General features: G+C 38.7%; 2 protein-coding genes across 2 annotated transcripts; one reads left to right on the top strand and one right to left on the bottom strand.

The window, feature by feature from the left end:
• The first annotated feature begins 449 nt into the window (after positions 1-449).
• Positions 450-3,012, top strand: LOC126212612 (uncharacterized). The gene is made up of 4 exons (XM_049940042.1): positions 450-2,271; positions 2,416-2,487; positions 2,714-2,797; positions 2,930-3,012. The coding sequence occupies exons 1-4, from the start codon at positions 450-452 to the stop codon at positions 3,010-3,012; spliced, it is 2,061 nt and encodes a 686-aa protein (XP_049795999.1).
• Positions 3,013-7,473: 4,461 nt separating this feature from the next.
• Positions 7,474-9,321, bottom strand: LOC126212611 (uncharacterized). Its single transcript, XM_049940041.1, has one exon. It carries the CDS (start codon positions 9,319-9,321, stop codon positions 7,474-7,476), a length of 1,848 nt encoding a protein of 615 aa, XP_049795998.1.
• Between the last annotated feature and the right edge of the window lie 673 nt (positions 9,322-9,994).

Here is a 9,994-nt window from a genome sequence, read left to right as displayed (position 1 = left end):
ATGGAAAACATAACGAGTATCTATCACCAGTGTCTACTGTAGCTTCTTATCAGTGCTATGTGTGTGACAAAATTTTTTCTCTTAAAAATAATTTGTATCGCCACCAAAGAAATATTCATGGTTTGCAGGAAGGGGGGTTGTTCTTCAAGTGTACATTGTGCCCATTTCAAAGTAGTTCAAAACAGGCTTGGATAGATCATTTACAAACTGCTCATCAAATTCAACTTAATTCCGAAGATCTGTAGTTCTCAAATGAAGACGAGTTTTTGCAGTGGAAAGAAGACACTGAACGCATGACACATTCAAAGTTTATTAAAACGCATGGGTCTACTAGTTCCACACATTATTATGGCTGCCATCGGTGAGGTAACTTTATCTCCAAAGGTAAAGGCACAAGACATCTTAAATTGACAGGCAGCAACAAAGTGAATGGAAAGTGCCCTGCAGAGATGAAAGTAACTGTACACGAAGGTGGAACATACCAAGTACATTTTGTGTCGACCCACATTGGTCACAAACAAGATTTAACGCAGCTGCCCCTGAGTCAAAACGACCAGGAAACCATAGCAACAGATATTGCAATGGGACTTCCGTATGACAAAGTTCTAGATAACGTACGGACAAGTTTGCAGGATTCAGACTTGCAGAGAATCCATTTGACTACCAAGCAAGACTTATATAACATTGCATCAAGCTATAACCTCTCCTCCAAGTCGGTCAGACATAAAAATGATGCAATCAGTGTCGAAGCTTGGGTAAAAGAAATGAACGAAAGTGAGAATCTGTCTGTGTTATTCTATAAACCACAAGACTCGACTAGTGAACATCAAGAACTGAGGAGTGAGGATTTTGTATTAGTGATAATGAACAGAGCACAACGCGAAATGTTATCAAAATATGGAGAAGACTGTATCTGTATTGATGGAACCCATGGGCTTAACGGGTATGATTTCGAAGTGACCACTCTCTTAATACTGGATGATCTCAGGCAAGGATTCCCATGTGCATTTCTAATTTCGAACAGGAAGGACGCCGATGTTTTAAGTATATTTTTGCAGTACGTAAAATCACAGGTTGGACCAATTTGCCCCAATGTATTCATGTCTGATTTGGCAGAGTCATACAGTATTGCATGGAACAGGACAATGGGTGCTCCTAAAATGAGACTCTATTGTACCTGGCATGTGGACAGAGCATGGAAAACTAATATCAAGCGGAAAATTTCAGATCTGGATAAAAGAAATGAGGTGTATCGGCTCATTAAATCAGTGTCAATGCTGAGAAATGTAAATATGTTTCAGGAATCACTGCAAAAAGCACTGCAGAAGCTCAGTAGTGACCCTGACACATCAGAATTTGCTTCATACTTCAAGACACACTATGAGGGAAATGTGGAGTGTTGGGCCTACTGTCACAGAATGTATGCCGGTCTCAATACCAACATGCATGTGGAGAGTATGCATAGGACATTAAAGGAAATACATGGTAATGCAAGACAGATAAAACGACTGGACAAAGGCATATCTACACTAATGTCCCTAGTTACAGCCAAGATGTTTGACTGGCTTATAGCAAATGTAAAAGGGAAGGTTACAAGCAAAGTTCAAGACATTCGTAATAAACTCAAAACTAGTTTGTTAATGGACAAGGACCTCATCACTGAGGTAGATGGTGGTTGGGAAGTGCCATCCACATCATCTTCAGAGGTGTACATTGTTAAAGATAACAGAGTCAACTGTGAGTGCAAATTAAAATGTAGTGATTGCAATGTGTGCATACATAGGTATTACTGTACATGTATGGATTACAGTATTAGATTCAATATGTGTAAGCACATTCACACTGTTTGCCGAGATGACAGTGTCGGTGAAAATCCCCTGCAAAGTCCAGAGGTACTGGGTACTGATGTTGATGCCACCAGTGAGAGAGCAGCAATATTAGCTGAAGTAAGCACAAAATACGTTTCAAAAACACCAAAATCTTTGTTAGAAGGGAGACAGAAGCTTATTTCAGAGTTTTCCAATATTGTCAGTGGAATGACTGAGACTGAACTGCAGTTGGCCAAAAAAACTGTGTTATCCTTAAAGGCAAATGTAGGAGCTGTTCGAGCCCGAAACAGTTATTTCAAAGAAACAGATAAGGGCCAGAAAAGAAAGCTAATACCACAGAGGAGGCTGTTTCCTACCAAGAAGAAAACAGCACGTAATATTTCTCTGGCTGTTCCAAATGCTGAAGAAAGATGTGAGGTAGTAAAATCACTGCTGAATGAGGGTATGTATCAATTTTCAAGTTATTGAGTAGATACATTTATGTGTTGAACCTTGGCAGAGTAAAATGTAATTCACGGTTAATATACGAATTTGTGTTCAGTACCTGTCAACTTTGTGTGAATTATAATTTGAAATTTATATGCAGAGCTCGGCATGAATCATGATGTTCCTGCAGAGCATAGTCGTGCCGTGCCAGATGTACAGCACAGCAAAACAGGTAAAACTTGATGGGATCCATCATTCTAAATATGTGTGGTACTACTGTAATGTCCTCACACCAAATAAACATGTCATATTAAGTAAAATTTAGAATTTTTCTGCTCAGTAGCAATGCAGTGTGTTTGGAATCTGATGTAATAGTTACTTGCAGTACAGTATATGTATGTACTATCTTTCAGTACCTATCAATTTTGCCTCAATTGTCATATGAAATTTATTTGTAGGGCTTGACACCAAAAATCACTTGCATGTTGTAGAACAACCACACAGTATGTTATGGCAGTCAGGTATTTATCATGGTGCATCAGGTGTGTGTAAAGTAAATCTAATGGAGATAACATATCTGAGTATGATAATAATCTGAATTCATATTAATGTATATTCATATCTTTAAATTCTATTTTACTGTGTCTGCATTATAATATAAAATTAATTTACAGGGCTGGACATGAACCAGTTTGTTGCTGTGCAGCATGGTTATGCCATACCAATTGTGCAGCACAGCACAACAGGTAACACTTAATTGGACCCATTATTCTGAATGTATCTCATACTGCTCCAATGCCTCATATCAGCTAAGGGCGTCAGATTAAGTAATATTCACAATGTTGTTGTTCAGTAGCAATGTAGTGTGTTAGGATTCTGATTTAAAAGTTACTTGCAGTGGAATATATTCCACCTTTTAGGCCTATCAATTTTGTCTGTATAATAACCCAAAAATTATTTGCAGGGCTTGACACCCACAATCAGGTCCATGTTGAACAACCACACACTATGCCATGGCAGCCAGGTGTTCATCATGGTGCGTCATGTGCGTGTAAAGTAAATCCAATGGAGATAACATTATTTGATTATAGTGAAATTCTGAATTTATATATGTATAACGGAACTGTAGTTAGCCAAAAAAACTACGTTATCCTTAAAGGCAAATGTAGAAGCTGTTTGACCCCAAAATTGTTATTTCAGACAAACAGATAAGGGCCATAAAAGAAAGTCTATGCCTCAGAGGAGTCTGTCTTCTACCAAGAAGAAAAGAGCATGTAGTATTTCTCTGGCTGTTGTTGATGCTGTAGAAATCCAGTTCTTGACGGCTGGACCTGCAAATAAAATTCACATCAGATCGCATTAGATATTAAATTAATATTTGTTTCACAGATCATGATTATGACACTTTATAATTATGTGGAATGTATCAGTTTAACAAATGTTTACTTGTCATGACTTTTTGTGTTTTATACAGGAAATTATAGGAATTTGATAAAAGCAGTGTTATCTGGTGTATTACTACATGAATTATTGTTACTTACTTCATGCATTACTGTAGTGACCTGGCCATGCCAACAGCATTTCAGTCCCTAATTCTACTTATTATAGATGCATGACCTCCACACACTCGAGTCTTCCTGAAGATGCTGAGTGGTCTTTAGTTCTGGGATCAGATATTGCAGTTCCTCTCAATTCTGATCCTGACGCAGCTGTAGAGGACAGGGTGGAATGCTATCCTGAACCCCAAATGGTGGAGACATCTCAGGTCCTTCCCATCTGCTTTCAATGCATCACACTCTGGACTGTAAATAAAGATTTAATTAGAATTCAGCCATGCCATATTGCTATCAAATAACAAAAGTGTGAATAATAATTAATATTATACTGGGTTGAAAACCAGTATCAAAAAATACTTATATTGTGCCGGATTAACTGAAATACCATTAACACCTGACTTGCCTTTCACTAGGCCTGATGAGGCTGAGTGAATCACAATCCTGACGTCTGAAGTGCTGATATTTCATGGACATTTCCACTCTCCTTCTGGCAGCCAGGTAAGGCAGAGTGCATCCCAGTCCTGACCTCCTGAAGTCCAGATGTTGGGGATATAAGGTCCTCCACTCTTGATACAGTCTATGGGGTCTGACTCGACATCAGTGCCCAGCTCCAAATGTTTGGGACTTCCCTCTAGTCCTCAAGATGGCATAGTCTGGACTGCAAGTAAGCATTTAATCAGCATTCAGATATGTCACATTGCTCCCAAGTAATAACAATTTACATAATGGTTAATGATATACTTGACTGAAAACCAGTATCAAATGATTCTTATATTGTGCCCTATTAACTGCAATACCATTACATACCTGATTTGCCATTCACTAAGCCTGATGATGCTGAAAGGAACCGGATCGCCACCTCTGAAGTGATGGAATACCAAGGTCCTTTCAAAATGGTTGAAATGGCTCTGAGCACTATGGGACTTAACATCAGAGGTCACCAGTCCCCTGGAACTAACCAACCAAAGGACATCACACACATCCATGCCCGAGGCAGGATTCGAACCTGCGACCATAGCAGTCATGTGGTTCCAGACTGAAGTGCCTAGATCCGCTCAGCCACAGCAGCCCGCTCAAGTTCCTTTCCACTTTCCTTCTGGCAGCCAGGCAAAGCTGAGTGGATCCTAGCCCTGGCCTTCTGAAGTCCAGAAGTTGTGGATATAAGGTCCTTCACTCTTGAGGCAACCTGAGGGGCTGACTCAACATCAGTGCCAAGCTTGAAATGTTTGGGACTTCCTTAATTAGTCCTCAAGATGGCATAACGGCATAGTCCGGACTGCAAGTAAGCATATAATCAGAATTCAGATATATCACATTGCTCCCAAATAATAACAATTTACATGGTTGATAATGATGTACTGGACTAAAAACCAGCATCAAAACATCCTTATATTGTGCCCTATTAACTGCAATACCATTACATACCTGTCTGGCCATTCACTAAGCTTGATGAAGCTGAATGGATCCAGATTGCCCCCTCTGAAGTGATGGAATTCCAAGGTTCTCTCCACTCTCCTTCTGGTGGCCAGATAAGGCTGAGTGTATCCCAGTCCTCGTCATCAGCTCTTGTGGCATCCTAAGGTGCCTGACTTGACATCAGTGTCGATCCAAATGTTTGGGACCTCCCTCATTGCTCCTTGACATGGCATAATCCAGACTGCAAGTAAACACTGCATTGAAGTTCTACTGTTCAGAAAGAATATAATTACAACTACTACTCTGTCTTCTCCACAACTACCACTTTAGAAACTGTATAGGCCTAAGGTGAGTAAAGTAGAAAGTTTGCATTATGGTATCTTCATATATTAGACACGCAGTCGTCAGATGAAACACTATTACTTTAATAAATAGGATTACTTAATTAAAAAAACAATGTTACATACCTGATGTGCTGATCATATATAATTTGTCATTGTTAAAGAATATAAGGTCACTGGAGCAGTATCACAGACATTTGATATGATGGGTTCCATCAGGTGTTACCTGTGCTGTGCAGCACATTTGATGTGGTCTAACAATGCCGCACAGCAACAATGTGGTTCATGTCCAGCACTGTAAAATAATTTTATATAATATTGCAGACAGAAAAACAGAATACAAAAGTATCAATATACAGATATCAAATCAGAACTTCATTATCCTCAAATAATGTTATCTCCATTAGATTTACTTTACACACACCTGATGCACCATGATGATAACCTTACTGCCATTAAATAGTGTGTGGTTGTTGCACAACATGGACCAGATTGTGGGTATCAAGCCCTGCAAATAATTTTTGTGTTATTATTCAGACAAAATTGATAGTTCTACTAGGTGGCTTATACTCCACTGCAAGTAACTTTTAAATCCAGAATCCAAACACACTACATTGCTACCGAATGGCAACATTGTAAATATTACTTAATCTGACATCTTTAGTTGATATGAGGACATTAGAGCAGCATGAGATACATTGGGAATAATGGGTCCATTAATGTGTTACCTGTTGTGCTGTGTTGCACATTTGGTATGGCATAACCGTGCTGCACAGCAACAAACTGGTTCATGTCCAGCCCTGTAAATTAATTTTATATTATATTCCAGACAGTAGAATAGAATATAAAAGTATCAATATACATATATAACATCAGATTTCAGTATACTCAAGTAATGCTATCTCTATTAGATTTACTTTACACACACCTGATGCACCATGATGAACACCAGGCTGCAATGGCATAGTGTGTGGTTGTTCAACATGGACCTGATTGTGGGTGTCAAGCCCTGCAAATAATTTTTGGGTTATTTTACAGACAAAATTGATAGGTCTAAAAGGTGGAATATATTCCACTGCAAGTAACTTTTAAATCAGAATCCTAACACACTACATTGCTACTGAACAACAACATTGTGAATATTACTTAATCTGACGCCCTTAGCTGATATGAGAACATTAGAGCAGTATGAGATACATTCAGAATAATGGGTCCAATTAAGTGTTACCTGTTGTGCTGTGCTGCACAGCAACAAACTGGTTCATGTCCAGCCCTGTAAATTAATTTTATATTATAATGCAGACACAGTAAAATAGAATTTAAAGATATGAATATACATTAATATGAATTCAGATTATTATCATACTCAGATATGTTATCTCCATTAGATTTACTTTACACACACCTGATGCACCATGATAAATACCTGACTGCCATAACATACTGTGTGGTTGTTCTACAACATGCAAGTGATTTTTGGTGTCAAGCCCTACAAATAAATTTCATATGACAATTGAGGCAAAATTGATAGGTACTGAAAGATAGTACATACATATACTGTACTGCAAGTAACTATTACATCAGATTCCAAACACACTGCATTGCTACTGAGCAGAAAAATTCTAAATTTTACTTAATATGACATGTTTATTTGGTGTGAGGACATTATAGTAGTACCACACATATTTAGAATGATGGATCCCATCAAGTTTTACCTGTTTTGCTGTGCTGTACATCTGGCACGGCACGACTATGCTCTGCAGGAACATCATGATTCATGTCGAGCTCTGCATATAAATTTCAAATTATAATTCACACAAAGTTGACAGGTACTGAACACAAATTCGTATATTAACCGTGAATTACATTTTACTCTGCCAAGGTTCAACACATAAATGTATCTACTCAATAACTTGAAAATTGATACATACCCTCATTCAGCAGTGATTTTACTACCTCACATCTTTCTTCAGCATTTGGAACAGCCAGAGAAATATTACGTGCTGTTTTCTTCTTGGTAGGAAACAGCCTCCTCTGTGGTATTAGCTTTCTTTTCTGGCCCTTATCTGTTTCTTTGAAATAACTGTTTCGGGCTCGAACAGCTCCTACATTTGCCTTTAAGGATAACACAGTTTTTTTGGCCAACTGCAGTTCAGTCTCAGTCATTCCACTGACAATATTGGAAAACTCTGAAATAAGCTTCTGTCTCCCTTCTAACAAAGATTTTGGTGTTTTTGAAACGTATTTTGTGCTTACTTCAGCTAATATTGCTGCTCTCTCACTGGTGGCATCAACATCAGTACCCAGTACCTCTGGACTTTGCAGGGGATTTTCACCGACACTGTCATCTCGGCAAACAGTGTGAATGTGCTTACACATATTGAATCTAATACTGTAATCCATACATGTACAGTAATACCTATGTATGCACACATTGCAATCACTACATTTTAATTTGCACTCACAGTTGACTCTGTTATCTTTAACAATATACACCTCTGAAGATGATGTGGATGGCACTTCCCAACCACCATCTACCTCAGTGATGAGGTCCTTGTCCATTAACAAACTAGTTTTGTGTTTATTATGAATGTCTTGAACTTTGCTTGTGACCTTCCCTTTTACATTTGCTATAAGCCAGTCAAACATCTTGGCTGTAACTAGGGACATTAGTGTAGATATGCCTTTGTCCAGTCGTTTTATCTGTCTTGCATTACCATGTATTTCCTTTAACGTCCTATGCATACTCTCCATATGCATGTTGGTATTGAGACCGGCATACATTCTGTGACAGTAGGCCCAACACTCCACATTTCCCTCATAGTGTGTCTTGAAGTATGAAGCAAATTCTGATGTGTCAGGGTCACTACTGAGCTTCTGCAGTGCTTTTTGCAGTGATTCCTGAAACATATTTACATTTCTCAGCATTGACACTGATTTAATGAGCCGATACACCTCATTTCTTTTATCCAGATCTGAAATTTTCCGCTTGATATTAGTTTTCCATGCTCTGTCCACATGCCAGGTACAATAGAGTCTCATTTTAGGAGCACCCATTGTCCTGTTCCATGCAATACTGTATGACTCTGCCAAATCAGACATGAATACATTGGGGCAAATTGGTCCAACCTGTGATTTTACGTACTGCAAAAATATACTTAAAACATCGGCGTCCTTCCTGTTCGAAATTAGAAATGCACATGGGAATCCTTGCCTGAGATCATCCAGTATTAAGAGAGTGGTCACTTCGAAATCATACCCGTTAAGCCCATGGGTTCCATCAATACAGATACAGTCTTCTCCATATTTTGATAACATTTCGCGTTGTGCTCTGTTCATTATCACTAATACAAAATCCTCACTCCTCAGTTCTTGATGTTCACTAGTCGAGTCTTGTGGTTTATAGAATAACACAGATGGATTCTCACTTTCGTTCATTTCTTTTACCCAAGCTTCGACACTGATTGCATCATTTTTATGTCTGACCGACTTGGAGGAGAGGTTATAGCTTGATGCAATGTTATATAAGTCTTGCTTGGTAGTCAAATGGATTCTCTGCAAGTCTGAATCCTGCAAACTTGTCCGTACGTTATCTAGAACTTTGTCATACGGAAGTCCCATTGCAATATCTGTTGCTATGGTTTCCTGGTCGTTTTGACTCAGGGGCAGCTGCGTTAAATCTTGTTTGTGACCAATGTGGGTCGACACAAAATGTACTTGGTATGTTCCACCTTCGTGTACAGTTACTTTCATCTCTGCAGGGCACTTTCCATTCACTTTGTTGCTGCCTGTCAATTTAAGATGTCTTGTGCCTTTACCTTTGGAGATAAAGTTACCTCACCGATGGCAGCCATAATAATGTGTGGAACCAGTAGACCCATGCGTTTTAATAAACTTTGAATGTGTCATGCGTTCAGTGTCTTCTTTCCACTGCAAAAACTCGTCTTCATTTGAGAACTACAGATCTTCGGAATTAAGTTGAATTTGATGAGCAGTTTGTAAATGATCTATCCAAGCCTGTTTTGAACTACTTTGAAATGGGCACAATGTACACTTGAAGAACAACCCCCCTTCCTGCAAACCATGAATATTTCTTTGGTGGCGATACAAATTATTTTTAAGAGAAAAAATTTTGTCACACACATAGCACTGATAAGAAGCTACAGTAGTTGTAGTGGCAACAGGCAGCTCTTGTTGACGGTTTTTGCAAACATGCTGACAGAGATTCTTTCTGTAATTACACACTTGCCCACACACTTCGCATTTAAAAGCACTCATTTTAGTTACACAAACGCTATTCTGTAATCACAATGATAAAAAAAAAGACTCACAAAAAAAATATTACGCGCATCCGCACTCAATAATTTTAAGACACACGAAAATATCTCGCGCTCTCCGCCCTCACAAAGCGACGCACAAAGCAGCA

Source organism: Schistocerca nitens, chromosome 11, assembly GCF_023898315.1.
Source record: "Schistocerca nitens isolate TAMUIC-IGC-003100 chromosome 11, iqSchNite1.1, whole genome shotgun sequence".
In the NCBI taxonomy this organism is placed as follows: Eukaryota; Metazoa; Arthropoda; class Insecta; order Orthoptera; family Acrididae; genus Schistocerca; species Schistocerca nitens.
The sequence above is the reverse complement of the archived record's forward strand: the minus strand, read 5'-3'. Positions and strand labels throughout refer to the sequence as shown.